Source organism: Myxocyprinus asiaticus, chromosome 23 (assembly GCF_019703515.2).
Source record: "Myxocyprinus asiaticus isolate MX2 ecotype Aquarium Trade chromosome 23, UBuf_Myxa_2, whole genome shotgun sequence".
NCBI lineage: Eukaryota > Metazoa > Chordata > Actinopteri > Cypriniformes > Catostomidae > Myxocyprinus > Myxocyprinus asiaticus.
In genome coordinates, this window is record NC_059366.1 from 38,162,974 (window position 1) to 38,183,827 (window position 20,854).

The 20,854-nt window shown below is 40.5% G+C and overlaps 1 protein-coding gene across 1 annotated transcript in view; it reads right to left on the bottom strand.

Moving 5' to 3' along the window:
• Nucleotides 1–18,118, bottom strand: part of LOC127414068 (putative thiamine transporter SLC35F3) — an 82,429-nt gene extending 64,311 nt beyond the window's left edge. Inside the window, exons 1-2 of the mRNA XM_051651782.1 lie at nt 17,920–18,118; nt 16,714–16,928 (exon numbers count right to left, since the gene is read on the bottom strand). Coding sequence (XP_051507742.1) covers nt 16,714–16,928; nt 17,920–18,011 — 307 coding nt within the window. The 5' untranslated portion in view covers nt 18,012–18,118. The remainder of the gene's footprint in view (nt 1–16,713; nt 16,929–17,919) is intronic.
• Nucleotides 18,119–20,854: the final 2,736 nt, after the last annotated feature.

Here is a 20,854-nt window from a genome sequence, read left to right on the forward strand (position 1 = left end):
CAGGGAACCATCTAACTTGGTACATTACGAAAATATACATTTTAAAAATTAACAACAGGGCCCAAACTATGCAGTTTAATTGTTTTTATAATCAACACAACAAAAACTAAAGTAAACTACATCCAGAAGTAACCTGGAGCAAACTAGAAGTAAAAGATAGATCTTGGAATTTAAAGAATTAATATTTTGATCATTCAAATAAAGATTGCAAATTATCTGAAAATGTATATTTTTACCAAGTCTTAGTGACAGCAAACATTTGAACAGATAAAGCTACACTCAAAACTAAAAAAAGAAAATAGATTACATCCTAATTCATACATACTGTATAAATATTATAATGTGAATAAAGAAAGCCTAAAATGCTGCACTGCGACTCAAATCAGTGAAACACTTTTCAAAATCTGTTCATTTACATGAATGGTCTATACAAATTGTTTCACTAAAATAAATCTGACTTTCTACAGCTACATAAGACCAAGAGGACAGTTCGACCATGTAAGATTATTGCCTCAGTTTGCTCGGTTGCAAAGTTGTGTGTGTAAAACAATAAGATATTAAAAACAGTGATGTAGTGTTTTATCAACCTACAATGCTACTAGCTGAAAAATAAAATAGCGCATTGTTGTAAAAGATACACCATTTTGAAAATAGCTGCAATGTAGTAAAAAATATATAGTTTAGTAGCTTTGGTTTTTGTTAGTTACTCCCAACATCGTACATGCTGTATGGTTCAAGACCATTTGTAAAACATGCACACACGCAATTACAGTAAATACTGTTCTTTTGTCAATAAAAAGTAAGTATAAAGAGTATGAAGATCCATAGATCTTCATATACATAACCCAAGTTACACAAAAATCTCCTCCAGGGATACAAGGTGTCTTTTTATCTCATTTGTTTTTCCCGGATACAGGTCTCGACTTCAAATTAATCATGGACGACACACCAAACACACTTGGATTTTCACTGCAGTGGCAGCAGGAAAAGCTGAGATCTCCTCTCCTCTTAAACCCTGTGCTGCTGTTGAGAGAGATAAACCAAGTGATTGATAGAAAGACAGTGAGAGAGAGACAGAAAAAGTATATGTGTCTGTGTGATTGTGTGTGTGTGTGTGTGAGAGAGAGAGAGAGAGAGAGAGAGAGAGAGAGAGAGAGAGAGAGAGAGAGAGAGAGTGAATGAGAGAGAGAGAGTTTCATTGGGGATCAGTGTGACCTGCTTAAAGAAGAGCTGGAACTTTTGGAGGGGCAAATCGATGGACAAACACCCTATTCTACAATCATGAATCCACAGAGGGAGGGAAAGACACTGTGAACTAACGAATTACATCCCTGGGCCACATCCCGTGAGACCAGCGCAAACAGAGAATGAAAACAAAAAAAAACAATGTTGTCAAATGAAAACTCCATAAAGCAAAGTACATTTTTAAAAGGGCTCATATTGTATAATGAGAATGCAAATGTTCCTTTTATTTTTCAAGGGGTTCAATGTACATTGAAAACATACTGTAACTTTTAGAACTGATGAAATTCCCTCATTTAACTTAACAGCTGGAAGTGCCAGAAACTTCATTTACAGATGACCACTTCTAAAATTAACACATAACCACCCACATGAAAGAATTGTGGTGCTTTCTCAAAAATGTAATTAATTAAAAGTCCAAGTATCTAACCAATACAGAACCCCTATAGAGGGAAATTATCTTATGAAATAGTTTTGTGTTTCTCGCAATTCGTTTTGTGTTCCCTTGCAATAATTTTTGTTCCATTGCAGTACCTTTATCCAATTAACCATGTTTTACTACAGTAACCATAGTTACTTATTGTTAATTAACCATAGTTACTTATGGTTACTTATAGTTACGTATTGTTAGTTTTTGTAACTAAATAACATTTACCATGTTTTTACTACAATAATCATATTTTAACAATTATATTAATGGTAAAACCATAGTAATACTACAGGAAATATAAAACAATGGTAAGTTAAATCAGTGTTCAGTTTTACAATAATAACAATGGTTGCTTTTCATGAGGGCATGTTTTTTTGGTGGAAACCATGGTTTTAAAAACCATATTTTACCACAGATTATCCGTGGTGTTACTATGGTAAAACTGTAGTAACCATGTTGTTTTTGGCAGAATTATTATTATTTTAATTAGTATTGACTTGGTTAACTTGTAATATTATATTGGTTTTACTACAAATATCGTAGTTAAAATATGGATACTATAGTAAAACCATGGTCAATTTTGTGCTTACTATGATTTTACTATATATACCATAGTTGAATTATAATTACTGTAGTTAAACCATAGTACATTTTGTGGTCATGGTTTTACTACAAATATCATGCAGTAGTTCCACTATGGTTACGTAGTAAAACCATGGTTAATTTTTATAAGCGATGAATAAAGGTATTACAAGGGAATGCAAAACTATTTCAGAAAATTAATTCCCTTCCTGTCCTCTCAGGGGTTCCATAAGCCAACAACATACCTGAGTAAAAAAAACAGTGTGTAATTGTTGCGGCATTAGAGGCAACTAACAAAACTGTAAAAATTATGAATGTTATTAATCAGACAAAGAGACCCACCCCAAATTAATGCCATTGGTTGCAACATTGAACAATGTTTTGATAGTGTCACAGAGCCACAGTTTTACATTTTTCGGGGAAACCAACCTAAATGAATGGCTTACTTAGTGTTGTCTCTGCACATTTCCAAAATTCTAAAACAGATTTTTAACTATTACATTTTCAAGTTTGTTAAAAAAAAAAAAAAAAAAATCTCCCCAAACTGCCCCAAGATATGAGAGACATGAAGTCATGCAATAATCTTTTCTCAGTCTAATCCCTCCAGATCTCAGTACATAATTAATGACGTACAAGTTAATCTTATCTGAGGCAATTTTCAGCTGTTTCATTTTTAGCAATAAACCATTTTACATCATATGAGCCAAGAGAGATAAACCAGTCCTGTAACACAGTTCTCAATGAGTGCAAATCATGACACTGTGTCATGCAACTGTAAAAAACCGCCAGTTGATTACACATAGTTTGACAACAAATATATAGTTCAGTAATTCAGGTCAATTCTGAGGCAAGAGCAAAACTTTGATTACATAATTTATCATTTTAAGAGCATAATTTTTTCAGAATAAAAAGATGATTTCTGTTCTCCAGAATGATTCACATTATTAGTCATATATCACTCTGGTGAGAATCACCCTCCTACATGCAGACAGCTTTTGGGTTATGAACTCATACGTATCATCACAGACTTGTGAATTATATATTTATGGTGATACATTATGGTCTTTTGTCTCTCCTTTCTATGTTACTGAGGATGCATGCACTAAAATGTATTTGTAAACCCAATATAACTTCTCTTGGCATCTTTATTTGTTTACATAATTGCTAATGACACATTTAACTCATTTTGCATTTAGTCTCTCATCAGCTTGTTAGCTAGTATTAAGTGAATGCTTTTTACCCAAAGTGACTAACAGTACACTAATTGCAAGGACGGTTTCCCCCAGTGCACCCTGGAGTAATTCTGCTGTGCTCAAGTGCATCACTGCAATAGGACTGTGATTAAATTAGCACTCCAGTTCTCCCACAGACTAATGCCACTTCATCAAACCAAGAACTGATAATGGCAATCAAAAACTGTGCAATTAGATGTAGTTCCACAGTAGGATAGAAAAGAGTTAGGAACTCAACAGGCTCTAGATTTGTTCATTTTCTGAAGTGCTAGCACATGCAGAGGTGTTGTTGGTTGTTGCTACAGTATGTGGTTACTTGGGTGTTCTGGATCATTGCTAGGTAGGTTTGGGTAAAAATATTGATTTTACAATTAATTATGATCAATTCAACAAATTCAACTTATCAATTCTTAAAATCCCAAGATCGATCTTTTACTCTATGTGCAATAATCTACAATGCGAGAAAATCACTTGCGCTCTGCGACTAAAAGGTCTGTGATTTTAGCCACTGGCTGGTGAATTTTCAGATTTCACTCGCCAGTAATTGAGTAGCATAGTGGAAAAGAAATTCAGCACTGAGATCATTTCACTGCATGCTGAGAGTAAAGGTTTGGTTCCCTATCTGTCACTCACTCGACATTGTGTCGATGTAGTGACACTAGGGGTCACTCTTGGGAGCCCCAAACACCTCTGATTTTGAAAAAAGGCCAATGGGAATTGGCGAGTGGAATTTGCATGCCACTCCCTCGGACATACGGGTATAAAAGGAGCTGGCTCGCAACCACTCATTCAGATTTTCTATTCGGAGCCGAGCGGTGTTGAGCAGCGAGCTGAATTACTCTGCCGATCCATTCACCTCGAAAAGCTGTTGGATTTACGGCGCATTACAGCGGCTTCTCCCCCTCTTGCACTGGTGAAGTGCAGAGAACACCCCTGGGCGCTTCAGCAGCTAAAAGAGAATATTCTTCCTACTGAAAGAGTATATTTACCCTTCTAAAAGAGTGGCATTAACAGAGAGCCTCTTTTAAAGATGCCTCTCCGTTTGTGTGTATTTCCTGGTTGCGGTCGTTACCTCTCCGCTTCCGATGGCCACGATCGCGGTCTTACGTGCTTGGGCGTTGCCCATGCGTAGACAGCGTTCGTGGACAGGTCATGTTCTCACTGCGAGAGCGGGACCATGGCAACATTGCGGTCGCGGTTTTTCCTTCATTAGAGGGAAAGACAGCCCCAGTGGCTCCCTGCCTCAGTCCTTCTACCTACGGGTTTGAGGCCGTGTCGGTTAGCACTGGGGGCGATATGGGGACCCCAATGGGAGCCACTCTGCCAGGTAACTCCCCACGGACCTCCCATTCCCCAGTATGCTCGTTTGCCCCGCTGGGATGAGATCGCCGGCTCATCTCAGGGTGAGTTCACGATCTCGTTTCGGCGCTCGCAAAGTGGATGAGCTCTCGATTGCAGCATCGGAGAGCGGACTGTCAAGTCTGACGCTGAGGACTCGACTGGGCTCCCACCTTCGGGTGCAATTGCCCAGTTGCAGCCTAATGCGCAGCTGGCAGCCATGCTTGCCCAGGCCTGCGGTGTCCCTGGACAGGCCGCCTCTGCCCTGCATGCCATGGCTCTCCCTGCAAGTGCACCAAGCCAAGGTGCTAAGAGAACTGCACGAGGATAGTTCTGACCCGGGATTGATGCAGGAGCTGCGCTCGGCAACCAACCTCGCTCTCCGGGCGACAAAGGTCACGGCGCGGACTCTCGGGCAGTTGATGTCCACCCTGGTGGTCCAGGAGCGCCATCTATGGCTCTACTTGGTCGAGATGTGGGAAGCTGACAAGGTACGGTTCCTTGACACCCCCATCTCCAAGGTCAGCCTGTTCAGCGACACTGTCGAGGACTTTGCTCAGCAGTTCTCGGTGGTGAAACAGCAGACGGAGGCTATGCAGCACATCCTGCATCAGCGTGGTTCAAGACCTCACACCTCGTCTGCTCATCGCCAAGGGCGTCCTCCTGCTGCAACAACACCGGCTCTGCCGCAGCCCGCCCACGCGGCCCGGCCCCAGTGTGGAGCCACCCGCAGGAAGCAAACGCCACCCGTCTCACGGCCAGCCGCCAAGAACCCGAGGAAGGCTTCGAAGCGCACCTGAAACGGGCGACCCAGGCACGTCGAGACCTGCTGCAGGCCTAGAGATGGTAAGCAGACCACTCCATTCCCTGGTGGAGGGCCGGGAGGAGAATTCTTTGCCTTTACGTTGATTCGCTGCATGGCCGAAGGGCTGTGGCACCTACACGTTCAGAAAAGGAGTGGTTTCCTCATTCCCTGGGTCACATATCCAGTGCTCATGGCCGTCGTTATTGCGACCACCAGCCACCGTACCTTTATGGCGCTCCAGGGGTGAAACTCGAGTCTCTGTGACATTCTGGAACCTATACGGCTTGGGTTCCTCCTTTAATGTAATTTTATGGGATTTTATCTCCTGTTTTATCATCCACCAGGCTAAAAGTCACAGAAAAGTAACAGCACAAATCTCCTCAACCAGCTTGATTTGAGGTATCATTTATGTCTGTAGCACAAGTGGTAATGGACAAATTATGCATCAAAGTTTATCACTTAATTTCTAAGAATACTAAGTAAGAGCAGCCTGAGCAAGTAATACTATATCAGTTGTTCAACTGACAAAAACAATTAAACAGAGATCAATACTTGGTTTGTGTAACATGGTCAAATTTAATTGGATGATGTGGTTTGTGTTACTTACAACACAAGCCAGCACCACACATCAAAACCAAACCAATGTGGAACTGTTTCTTTGTCCTGTTTGTCTCAAAAGCTCTTCTAAAGTAAAGAAAGAAAGTTTGGTGAGGTATAGCAAAAGCTAGAATTTCAATATAAAGTTCAAAGGCTCATGTATGCTGCATGGGTAATGCAAAGTGGCAGATGCATGTTGCAAATAATTCATTGAGCTCACCTTACGTAACCCACCCTTACAGAGACAAATGTACCTCCTCTTCCTCTGAGACTCTATTGAGGTTAATGAAAGTGTTCACCTTCTTGCCGATCTTTGACTGCAGAATACAGGTAGAAAATCAGCTGATAAATCATTTTGACACTACTACACAACCAAAAGCAAAATAGATAGCCAAAAATACCCAATAAGATCACTTTTAAAAAAGGTAAAGCAGAACTGTAAGAAGAATGTTTCTCTTCTTCTCTCTCTGATTTGCATATTATGTTTGTGAGGAGAACTTTTTACTTTGTTTTTTACCTGTAGATGCTTTTTACATATAATTGCAGTGTAGTGCTAGATAGGGCTTAGTTTCTGGTGGGCTTGTGTGCAATTTGCTTATAATCTAGACATGAGCAGAACCTTTCTTCTTAGTTTTTCATAGTTTATACTGTCAATACCTAAGATGAGTTCATTCATTTTCATAAGGATTCATACGTATACACATATACTTTTTTGTACATTTGCATAGACACTAAAACACACAATATCACCGCATTGACACCATCTAAAACATAAGCGCTTATGGGTATGTTCAATTTAAGGGATATACAAATCTTGAGGAATCCTCAGTCAAGACTGGTCAGAACTGAAATTGAAATCCTGATGGGACTAATTAAAGTAAAGTAATTTACACCCTTGAATAGCTGATTATAATTATCATTAAAATACAACAAGTATGAAATACATGTGAAGCACTGCCAATGTTACAATGTAACGCCAATATGTGTTTCACTCATTTACTGATTTATGTATTGTGACAAGGTTCTTGTACTCTCTCAGGAATAAAGGGAACCCAGTGAACAGTTCTTGTAATACTTTATTTTTACAATGCTTTTCAGTGAAACGATTTGCTTTTCAGCCCACACAAAAATGCACACATACACACACAAGTTCAGGCTCGGCTCTCCTCCCCTCTGGCGGTCTGGATTGCCCCTTAAATCCCTCTTCACTCTCACTGCAAACACAAAACAGCTGTTAGAGGTGATGTCAATCCTTACTCTCTTGGCCTCGCTCTCCACAGACGTCGCTTGGCCACACCACCATCACTACATTCCCCCATCGCCCGATTCAGGCTGGGGAGCCATCTGGCCGGTCACTTATACCACCCCACCCCCCCCCCCCCCGGAGAGGAAATCCGCAACAGCCACCTGCGCCCCCGGCCTTTGGACCACCTCGAACTTAAATGGATGAAGAGCTAGATACCAATGGGTGATCCACATCCTTCATCCAATGCAGCCACTGGAGCAGGGTGTGGTCCAAACAGAGGGTGAAAGCATGTCCCAACAGATAGTACAAGGGGGTGAGGACCACCCAATCCATCCAAACAATCCTTCTCACTTGTGCTGTACTTAGTCTCTCTCATCAAGAGCTTGTGACTAATGTACAGCACAGGGTGTTCCTTGGCCTCCACCATCTGGTACAGTACTGCTCTCAACCCCCTGTCCAATGCATCCATTTGCAAGATAAAAGGGAGAGAAGTCAGGAGAGTGCAATAACGGTCCGCCGCAAAGTGCAGCTTTCACTTGCATGAATGCCTGTTGACATGGCTCTGTCCACTGGACTGGATCTGATGCCCCCTTTTTAGTAAGATCAGTTAGCAGGCTGGTGACGGTCGAATAATTATGCACAAACCTTAAAAAAAAGCCAGCCAGCCCCAGGAACTGTCTCACCTTGTTTTTGGTCTTAGGTTTTGGACAGGCTGCAATCGCTGCAGTCTTATCAATTTGGGGCCACACCTATACATGACCCAAGTGGAAGCCCAGATACCTTAATCGTGAATCGTGAGTATCCCCGTGCACACACCTTACCTTCACCCGCCGGCTTGTATCCAAAGCCTCGGATTGAATCAAGCTTTGGTAAATGGAGGTTTGAATACAACCTGAATCCACCAAGTCTTGATATGTACCCCCCTTTACACTCAGTTATCTGGTACGCTCCTGCTCGATTGGGGGCAGCCTGTGACGCATCAGGTCCCGGACCAATTTCTCCACCTCCATCGTGGGGCATCAGTCCTGGAAATGCCCAGGTTCCCCGCAGCTCCAGCAGACCGGCCCAGACTTCATGCCTACAACCGCAGCAGTGGATTCACCAGCCTGTGGGGGAGAATGGAGAGGGTTAGGGGAAGCCAATGTGATGAACAGGCCACAGGACCAGGGAACCGGTTTTGGTAAGGGAGTTCCCCATTTCCAGGAAACAGGATGAGGGGAAGGGGAGGGGGAAGGAAGAGAGAGAGAGTGAGAGAAAGGAGAAGAGGATATGCCGCAATATTGTCCTTGGCCAGCTGGATCGCTTTATCCAGCAAATGCCAGACGGTGGCACTGGACCCACTCCGCCATTCCCCTCAGCAGCCGAGAGTCAAACTGTTCCTGCACCATGAGGTTGATGATGTCATCGCCGTCGCCTTCCTCCTCGGTCAGCAACCACTGTCGGCAGGCGTTGCGGTGCTGTTGTGCAAAGGCGAACGGGCGGCCAACCTTGCTCAGCGTCAGGGTGCAGAACTGCTGGCAGCTGCGGCCGAGTAAAGTCAGCAAAGTCCAGGAGGTTGGTGACCAGCAGTTGTTGGGCCGCATGTTGTGCCTCCCCGGTCAGCAGCGGCAAGAGATGGACCGTCCATTGCATTCGTAGCCATTTCTGGGCTCTGGCCGTGTGCTCAAACAGCTTCAGGAATGCTTCCACGTCGTTCTGAGCTCCCATCTTAGCGAGCATCACGTGTGGGCCCGCTGCTACCGGGGTCACGACGGAAGCATCCTCCTGGGGCAACAAGCTCCGCAACGCCTGCCGGTCCTCCGCTTGGGCCTGAAGGAGTGCCTCAAAGCAGTGTTCCTGCTCCTTCCGTAGCTCCATGAGGGCCTGGTATTGGGCCTGTTGGATGAGGGTGAGGGACCTTATGATTTCTCCCAGCGGTGAGGATTCCATAGCAGCGTATCCTTCCTCTGTCCTGGGCTTCAGCACCAGTGTGGCAAGGTTCTTGTTCTCTCTCAAGGAGGAAGCGGGGGCCAGGTGAACACTTCTCATAATACTTTATTTTTACAATGCTTTTCAGCATAAGTCAAACGATTTGCTTTTCAGCCCACACAAAAATGCACACACACACAAATTCAGGCTCGGCTCTCCTCCCCTCCAGCGGTCTGGATTGCCCTTTAAATCCCTCTCCGCTCTCACTGCAAACACAAAACAGCTGTTAGAGGTGATTTCCCACAGGTGTCAATCCTTACCATACTCACTCTCTAGGCCTCGCTTTCCACAGACGTTGCTTGACCACGCCCCCATCACCACATGTATGTAAATACATTAATACGCTAAATAAATGTAATGTCATTAAACATATTTAATTAACCTCATTTATGATAAATACAATAAAATTATCCTACGAATTCCATGAACTACCTATTCTGATGAGGATTCGTAAACATTTGTTTGTCCCTAAAGTTGTGCTCACCTAAAAAGATTTATGTTTTAGATTCTGGTAATGCATTCATATTGTATGTATCAGTGTTTATCCAAACATAAGGAAATGTACATATGCTAGAACTACACTTTAGAGGTGCACTCAGTAATTTTTTATGTAAATTGTCGTGAACTTACACTCACACATAGGGTCATGAATGCAGCTTTCCAATGCCACTGTAAAAATCACCATTCATAGTCAGCTATGATTAATTTAATCCATGAAAGTAAGTGTTCAGTAACAGGGCAATAGGGCGCAACAGTGCCCGCCCACTTTTTCAGCCGGCAGGGTTCCAGAAGTATTTTTCCCATTCATTTCTTCCACAGACTTTTCATAAAATCCTTCATAAAGGGCTCTAAACCATGAACCAAACCAATCAGCCACGATGTGAATCCTGCCACTACAAAAATTGTTTTGAAGCCAAAAAGAATTTGAAAATCGGACAAAAAGACAAAGATACAAGACTGTGGAATTACCGTATTTTACAATGGCACGAACTACAATTCCATTAAGCATTGCAAATGACATAATAAAATATAAAACAATGGATATGTATAAAACTATTGATTTTAGGTTGTTGATTTAAAATATATATATATATATATATAGTTTATGTTTATTTTGGCTTGTTTGGTGGCCTTTCTTCGCCGCAGTTCTCTGATTGGTGGATCTTTCTCTGCTGGACCGTGGGTAGTGTAGTTGTTCGCCAGGAACTCCATTATTAAACACAATTATTAAACAATGAAGTTGAAATAATGCAGACTGATGGCTTCAACTGAAGCATATGCCATCGGAGCTCACTGTAGTTCTGTCTTTAAAGAGTTCTAAACCATGAACCAAACCAATCAGCCCCAATGTGAATCACAACACTACAAACATTGTTTTGAAGCAAAAAAATATTTGAAAATCGGACAAAAAGACAAAGGTACAAGACTGTGGATTTACCATTTTTTTCAAGAGCACGAACTACAATCCCATTAAGCATTGTGAATGACATAATCAAATATAAAACAATGGATGCAATACTAGTTTCAGCTCTTACTTTAAATAAGCAGATAAATTCAATAGTTAAAAGCAGCTACTATCAGAGAGTTATTTCTAAAATAAAGCCTTCTCTTCGATTTAAAGACCCGGAGGTGATAATTCGTGCTTTTATTTCATCCCGCCTCGACCACTGTAAGTCCCTCTACTCGGGATTATTGGTCATAAGCAGTTATCCCCTCTACAACTGGTGCAGAATACAGTAGCCAGGTTACTGACTGGCACCAGGAAAAGGGAACATATTACTCCCATCTTGCCTTCCCTTCACTGGTTGCCAGTTAAATACAGAGTCGACTTTAACATTTTATTGTTTGTTTTTAAAGCACTACATGGCCAGTATCCACAGTACATCAATGACCTTCTTAGGCCCTATAATCCCCCTAGGCTATTGAGATCATGCAACCAAATGCTGTTAGCAGTTCCAAAATCTAGACATAAATCTAAAGGTGATCGAGCCTTTTCTGTGGTTGCCCCCAAGTTATGGAATGATCACCCTACTCACATCTGGTCCTCCTCTTCATCTGAGATATTTAAATCAAAGTTGAAGTTTATCTTTTTGAATGAGCTTTTAAGTCTGAGTAATGAATGAATATTTAAGTGAGTGAAGAAATATTCAAGTGTCTTGTAAAGGTATGTCTCTGATGTTCTGTTGTTTTCTTCCTTTTTATTGTTGTTCCCCAAACATTGTGAAGCACTTTGGATAACGTAAATGTTTAAAAAGTGCTATATAAATAAAGCTGAGTTGAGCTGAGTTTAAAGGTTTATAAAGTATCGTAATTTTTTTTTATTTTACTTTTTTTTTTTTACCCCAATTTGGAATGCCCAATTCCCAATAAGATCTAGGTGGCATAGTGACTCGCCTCAATCCGGATAGTGAAGGACGAATCTCAGTTGCCTCCGTGTCTGAGACCGTCAATCCACACATCTTATCACGTGGCTTGTTGAGCGCATTACCATGGAGACATAGCGCATGTGGAGGCTTCACGCTATTCTCTGCGGCATCCATGCTCACAACGCGCCCCACCGAGAGCGAGAACCACATTATAGCGACCATGAGGAGGTTACCCCATGTGACTCTAACCTCCCTAGCAACTAGGCCAATTTGGTTGCTTAGGAGACCTGGCTGGAGTCACTCAGCACATCCTGGATTCAAACTCGTGACTCCAGGGGTGGTAGTCAGCGTCTTTACTCACAGAGCTACCCAGGCCCCTATAAGTTATCATTATTAATCAATTTGTCTATTGAATAAATTAATGGGATTTTTATTTCTGGAAACAGACTGTTGCGCTCTATTACTGAGATGAAGCAATAGTATTCAGCGGGTCATGTGATTCTAATATGGCAGCCTCCATGAGGAGACCTTCTCCATGTTGAATAAAACAGCTTTTATAAGGTTACTGATATGACTGCATGCATAGCAAAGACATCACTTCCTTAAATCAGCGAACAGACCTTGAAATGATCTATATCTATATACATTTATACAGTTTATACTGTTTATGTACCGTACATGGATATGTTTTAGTTGAGCGCATATTAACAGGAGTTAACAAGAATGGCACGGCTTCTTTACGGCATGCATGCTATGTGTGAATCTTCATCTCACGTAAGTGATCATGATTTTTTACATACGTTTTAAAAATACAATATTTTTTAATAAGGAAAAAATTACTCTGTGCACCTTTAATACTTAAGAATGATAATAATATAATTCTGGAATACCAGTTCTTCATGGCAGTGCAAGCCAGACCCAAGAGCAACAGTCAAGGAGGATAAAGCAGAGCCGACTGTTGGAGTTAAACAAGTTTTCCTGTACAGTACAAAGGTAATGATCTCATGGGCTTCACACTCACAAAACTTGTCTCAGAACCTACATCAAAACACTCCCTCTATATTCCTGCTGACTGATGTACCTGCGCTTCAGACACGGACTGTTTGGCCTCTTTGAAACTCTGTTGCCATGAGTTGCTTTGAAAACTGAAGAGAAGTGCTGTTTTTTAGACCTCATTTACAGCTCACAAAGAAACAGTAACATACCCGATGTGACTTAACGGTTTATGGCCAAAAAGTCTTTGGACACCTCCTCCTATTTAACTGGACTATCAATTTCTGCTACGCCCATTACAAACAGGTGAAGAAAATCAAGCACACAGTCTTGTAATCGCAAACATTTTCAGCTGTTGTAGAGATTAATGAAAAAAACTGTGTTCCAAATCTTTGTTTTGAAACATTCCATTTTGTCATAATTGATTCTCATCATAAATAAAATGCTTATGGTTACATTCAAAATATTGTTTCAGCCAAATTTAAAGATTTAAATTCATAAAAAAAATTCCATCAAATTTAATTTTGTAATTTTTATCTAAATTAAATTAATAAACTTAAAGTATTTCATTTTTCTTTTAATTTGTTAAAGATTGCTAAATTCAATTGGATGGAATTGTATTAAATTGAAATGCATAAATCTTAAAATTATTTTGGGAGTGTAAAACAATTATTAAAAAAATTATAAATTTATGCATATTATATCTTCATTGTTGTAGTATAATGATTATTTAGTTAACAATGTGCAAAAACAAAAGTAGAAATAAAACAAGAATTAAAAACATATTCTACATACCTTTTATCAGGACTTAGACGTTAAAATGACCAATATTCGATACACCATATATATATACATATATATATATATATATATATATATATATATATATATATATATATATATATATATATATATATATATATAAAAAGCAATATTGGTCAGTCTCTACTTTTTTGCTGGTGTTTTTGTAATTGTGATGTAGCTGCTTCAGAATTTTTTCTTGTGGCGTTGTCATTTTCTCCAACCCCTGTATGATTTTGACAGGGGCTAAATAGGAATTGAAAGTCTGTATTTTCACTTTGAGTTGCTGTCATATTGTGCCAGATGTGCCCTTCTAAATAAGGACCATTAAGGCCTTTCTCCCTGGAGCAGAGTGTAGCCAATTTTATTCTCATTCCCTGAAATTCTGTTTGATTGATGGGTGAGAATGACATATGTGACAGATGTTGGTCAAGGATATCACTTACAACTAAAAAGTACTGTCGTATTTTCACACACTCCATCTGAAGAGTTCAATATTAAAGCCCTAATAAAATGTGTACTATGGTGCATTATAACAAAATGTATAGGCTTAGAGGGATAGTTCACCCAAAATGTTGCCACATTTACTCATCCTCATGTTGTTCCAAACCTCACCATTCACTTTCATTGTATTGAAAAAAGAGCAGCGTCCACATTCTTCAACATTTCTCCTCTTGTGTTCCAAAGAAGAAAGAAAGTTATACAGATTTGGAACGATAGGACCGAATGGAACAGAATTTCCATTTTAGGTGAACTAACCTTTTAAGTAAAGAAAATTGGCAACATATTAAAATTACTTACAATGTAAAGTAGCCCACATCTAAACATTTGCCCGTGCAAAACTTGGAGTTGTCCTTATGACTTTCCCTGTATCTGCTGATCCATTGCTAAGGTGTTCTGTGTTTCTAGGGTGTCCTGGTGTGGTTGCTAGGGTGTTATATTTCACTTCAATTTTATTTATTTTTAGAACACACAGAAGTGGCCTAAAACGCACATTAAAAAGTAAAGACTAAAACGTGGTTTGATGCCTTGGTCCTGTGCTCACGCACACTCCAGCCACTATTAACACAAAGTTAAAGCCCTGCAGTACACAAGTAACTGGTAACAGGCAGCAAGTGTTTACAGAAACTGACTTTATGAGAGCAGAGATAGTGTTACTCCAGAGTGCTGATTGGGAACAGGGACATTCCACTGTGTTTTGTGAGTTTGGAAAGCATTTATCATAGTCAAGGCTGTCAAGAGTGGAAAAACTCTGAGCTCCATCAAATCAACCAAGGCAAGCAAACTGTGTTCCTTTACTCAGTAGCTTGCTAACTATGTGCTAAACAAGAAAGTAGTGTGTGTGTGTGTGTGTGTATGTATATATATATATATATATATATATATATATATATATATATATATATATATACATACTGTATATATATATATTCTTAATATAAGAATATACAGGATATATTTATATAAAGAATATATATATATATATATTTAGCAATCAGTTAATAAACCTGATATATTTTTTATTTAAGCCTGAACATAAACAGAAAGTTTAGGATTTTAAATAATTTAAAATAAAGAAAAGGTATGACTTAAAATTTTGCAGTAGGTCACGAATAAAATGCAAGCAAATTTGTGACATTGATCATGTTAACTTCTTTGTACAAAAGGTCTAAAGTGCTCCCATTGACAAAAGATGCTCTTTGTAATGTTCTCAGATCATGTTGGAATAATCATATATGTAATCATCAGGTTTTCAGGAAAAATCTGGAAAATTTTAATTGGAACTTTTCATGCAATATAACTGGTATTGGAAAAAAATTAAAGTAGAAAATATAATAAAACAGAAGCATTTCACAAGTTTCTACAGTGTAATAGACAGTAGATCAGACTCTAATGTCCTAAAGCCTTTCTTAGCAATCATAATTCACATCCACTTAAATCAAAGGACTCATTTCACGCCTGCCTGGGCAGTAAATACACAACACAGAAAGCCAACTGAATGACACACAAGAAAATGTGGACTCTGGATTCTGCATATACATATATCGCTTAGCAATAACAGCACCACTCAATAAACACTGATTATTTGGGAGACATTTAATCCAAAGTGAGTTCCAGTACACTTAATTCAGAGACTTCTTAGAGCAGCCTAAGGTTGCAGTGTTTTGCTCAAGGGCACAATAGTGATAATGGAAGTTAGTGACTTTGGTGACCCACCAAAATCTTTAACCACTACCGTATCATCCCCCAACCCCAGGGGCGGACTGGGTAGAAAAATCGGCCATGGATTTGAAATAAAATCCAGCCCAAAATTTGTTGATCGGGGGGTGGGGTAGCAGGGTGAGTAGATGATGAGAGATTTTTTTTTATTTTTGGGTTTAAAAGCAAAAGTCTCCATCTGCTCTCCACTTTGTCTCATTGCTGTCTTGGAGAAACAATTGGAATATTAAGGAGATCTTTTTTTGAACTATTCCTTTAAGTCTCCTGCTTCTCCGATTTATCTCTTAAGAAAAAATTATCTCACATGTGTCTCCTCTAGAGTTTCAGAGGAGATCTCAACAATGTCAAACTATTCTCAGATGTGCTGAGCTCTTTATGTCTGCAATCCAAGTCAAAGATCTCAGTAAGCAGGGGCGGACTGGGAAGAAAATTCGCCCCGGGATTTTACACAGAAACTTGCCCAAAAGTTGCTGTCCTTTTCTGCATATCGCGGCGGCGTTTTGTGGCGCCTTCTGCATAACGCGGCGGCCCATGCGGCCCCATTTCGTGGCGGGCCCGGAAAATTCCCGGTTCTCCCAATGGTCAGTCCGCCACTGTCAGTAAGAACTCATTTCTCATCAAATTGACCAAATTATCCGAGCTATGATATCCACATTAATTTATAGCTCTTTTACTGTACATCATCAATTGTCTCTTTTATGTGTATTATAATTTCTCCAAAGGGATTTTAGGAGACATATATGAGACAAAGTTGAAACGTAAAAGAAACATAACTGATAATCTCCTGAGCATTCCAGGAGCAATCTCTGAGAAATACATTTTCTAGGAGATCCTCAACATGCCACAGCTGTTCAACACAGTAATAAATCCAAACGTAAAAATGATTTGCTTACTCTTATAAACGGCATTCCACGGCTGGTAACCATAATAGCCTGTGATTCTCAAGATTCTCTCTTCGATGGACGCGCTGTTTATGTCCTCCACAGATCGAGACGACTTCAGGTCCTCTTTAATCGATTCATCCACCACTAGGCACTTGAGCTGGCGGAGTTGCGGGCTGATGTCGGAGAGCCTTCTGGGACTCACCTCGGGGGATCTGCGCATCCCGCTGGAGACAAGAACACAAAGTTGGAATCGCGTTGGCTTCGAGGGCTTGGCACTGAGGGCGAGGTGTGCCAGTGAGAGCGTGGCACACAAACAAGCATTACATGGGGATTGTGATAGCCTATTTCCGTGGGCAGAGAGAGAAATTGGTGCTTGTTAAACACATCTCAACAAACAATACGCTTAAAACGTCTTTCCAAGCGCGCAGCCCCGCGGTATGGCTCGTTTCGGAGGGTAGATGCGCGAATATTCACCCTCCACTGGCGTTACGCGCGGAGGAGGCAGAGCGACGTAGAGATGATAACCAGACACGACTTGCGCCCAGTACAGTAACACAACAGCATAACATTCTACTGGTACAGTAGGCCACGATTCAATTGGGGGCAAAGAATAGATACAGTATATGAATGCGCAATTTAACTGCTTAAACCTGCCTCGAAAAAGAGAGAAAATCTTTTTTAGTGTTCTAGCCTGTCCACCCCAAAGCACCTTTATGCATGCATAGATGCGCACAATGCCATAGACTGGCACTTAGGCTACATGCGCAAGAGTGGCATGAACTAATGTAAATGCAAAAGACTTGACTGCGTATGACAAATTAGTTGAGGTAGTTTTCATTCTGCAGTCTACATGGCCACCGGGAGGCGTTTATATTTCGGTTTTACGCACCAACTCCTGTCTCATGAGGAATCGTGACAACCTTACGTTAGTATACAGTTTTAAACACCGGATTCTTTTGAATGCGTTTTACGCACGTGTATCGCATTACGCGCAACTACAAAAAAAAAAAAAAAAAAACAAAAGAGAGAGAGACGGTTTTTACAATATAGCAATAAATTCTCATTCCTCTGAATATGTTAGTTTTACACTATACAACTTTACTGTTATCTGTCACGACTCATAAGTGCTGTTAACTCAAAAGTGACGCTGAGTGAAGCTGCGTTTCATTGCAACACACATTCTGCTCATGCATATGTTGTGTTTTAAGTTCTTACATGGGCATCAAGGTGGTCGGTGGTCCCAGGTAACAAATGCAATCCCTTCGGGGGGGTCCGAGCCGGTCTCCATCTCCATACATGATCCCCATGAATGACAGCAGATCACTGCTTACACACAAAGAAAGTCATACGGACTGGAATGGTCCTTCTCTCTCCCACACTCACTCTCGCCGTGGCATTTGACAGATTTGTACCAAGATAGTTTGGGCTCCAGCAGTTTTCAGAAACAGAGCTCCATCTAACGGTGGATGCAGTCTGGTGCTGCAGGGTTATCTGAGCTGTTGAGTTTGTGGGAAATTGATTCATGTTCGCATTAAATAATCAATCGTTTAGGGTATTTATCGAAATAAGCCATAAACCAACGTTTTAAATAACGTTATTTGTTTTTGGTTGGTAATGATTATGAAGTATCAGTTGCATGATTACAGAACTTGCACAATAGTTGCATCAAGGGAATAAAACGAAATGTTTTTAATTTCGCATCGTTCTGAGCAAAAACTGTGTTTTTTAGTTCCGGTTCAGAAGTTCCACAGCCTCCTTTACAAATGGGAAATGTGACCTTCTATCACGCTATATTACATCACGTTCACTAAGATCGCAAAATTATGGCCTTTTAATAATACCTAAATTATCAAAATCCACAAAAGGAGGTAGATCCTTTTCCTGTTTGGCTCCTAAACTATGGAATAGTCTTCCGTATATGGTTCGGGACTCAGACATACTCTCTCAGTTTAAGTCTAGACTAAAGACTCATCTTTTCAGCCAGGTGTACACCTGCCTTAGTTAGGTCTGCCAGAACCGGAAACACATCTCATATTCTATAATCCTGTTTTAAAGTGAATGGCATCTACGCTAATATTATTCTATTTGTTTCCCTGTCTTAACCTCGGGTTACATATCCTGAGGTTACCAGAGCCTGCCAGATCCAGCTCTGGTCCTGCATGATGTCCGACTCCCACTTCTATGTGTTGCTGAGTGATGACAACTAACTGTAGTCTGTGCCAGCCAGATATCACTTCAGTCTACTACGATGGACTTCACAAAGGATGAACTGATGCCAGCACCAACCGTCAGACCTGGGACACTTCACTGGACACTGCCTGAAACTTGGACTTAAGATGGACTCCACCGGAAATTAATCTGCCACAAGCTTACAGTCGAACTCCAGTGCACCTTACTGACCTCTGCCTGCATCACCTTGGTCAAAGGATGGACTACACTCTTAAAATGGAAAACGTAGATAATAAATTAATTGCAGCCTTCAACAGCCAAATAACAATAGACAATTCATCTGTTTGCACTTCTGCAATTAATTAAGAATGTAAATTCTAAGACTTTAGGCATTAATCTTACAGTTAATACAATAAACATTGGCCCCTAAAACTTACTTAGTTTACTAATTTTAAATCTTGACTTGTACTATACATAAATAACTAATACTGGCATTATATTCATGCTGTTTAGCCAGAGGTGAACTGGCCCCCATAGTGAGCCTGGTTTCCCCCAAGTTTATTTTTCTCCTTTAACCAACATCTTATGGAGTTTTGTGTTCCTTGCCACAATCGCCTTAAGCTTACTCACTGGGGGTCGAAACATAAATATAATTATTTTCTATTATTTATTTTAAGGCACAAATTATAATCATGTCTTTTTTCTTTTTTTTTAAACCGCACTATTATGACTCGAAGATATTACTATATTACAGTTTTTTCTGTTGAAGCATACTTTTCTGTAAAGCTGCTTTGAAATAATGTGTGTTGTGGAAAGTGCGATACAAATAAAAATGACTTGACTTGACTTGGTTTTAGTTAGAACAAAATAAATGAATAGTTAATAATGTTGTTTTTTAAATGACAGTACTCTGCACTAAGGGGTGGGTGAGATACCAATTGCAGTGTTTCCAGGTCTTGCATGAGAAACAAGCAACCTGGTCTGGAAAAACAAACCCAAAATAAATCAAATTCCTTTACTGTCACTCAAACATATACACAAGTGCAACATTGGGTGAAAGTCTTGGGTGCAATTCCGAGCAACATAGCAGTCATGACAGTGATGAGACATATACCAATTTACAATAAACATCAGATTTACACAACTTAATTTACATATCTAATGTAACAATTATTACACACAACACAATATGCAAATAATAATGTACAGTATACAATACACACAATATAGAATACACAGTATACAATAAAAAAATAGTATATATAAAATACACAGTAGGTTGTATTGTGCTGTATTGACATTCAGGCGGTCGGCTGATAGTCAGTTGCCAGTGTGTTGTTAAGAGAGAATGTAATTTATGACAGACCAGCATAAGATTAATAAAGTGCAGTGCTGATGTATATTGATCATGAGAGATCAAGAGTTCAAAAGTCTGATTGCTTGGGGGAAGAAGCTGTCATGGAGTCAGCTGGTGCAGGTCCTGATGCAGCAATACCGCCTGCGTGATGGTAGCAGTGAGAGTAGCCCAAGGCTCGGGTGGCTGGTGTCTCTGATGATCCTCCAAGCTTTTTTCACACACCTCCTGGTATAGATGTCCTGGAGGGAGGGAAGCTCACATCCGATGATGTGTCTGGCAGTTCGTACCACCCTTTTCAGGGCTTTGAGGGCGGTGCTGTTGCCGTACCAGGCGGTGATGCAGCCATTCAGGATGCTCTCTACAGTGCTGGTGTAGAACCGTGTGAGGATGTGGTGGTTCATTCTAAACTTCCTCAGCCATCTCCGGAAGAAGAGGCGCTGGTGAGCCTTCTTCACAATGGCCTCAGTGTGGACGGACCATGTGAGTTCCTCAGTGATGTGTTCACCGAGGAACTTGAAGCTGCTGACTCTCTCCACTGGTGCTCCATTGATGGTGATGGGGCTGTGTTCTCTGTCTTTTCTCCTGAAGTCCACCACAAGCTCCTTGGTCTTACTGACACTGAGG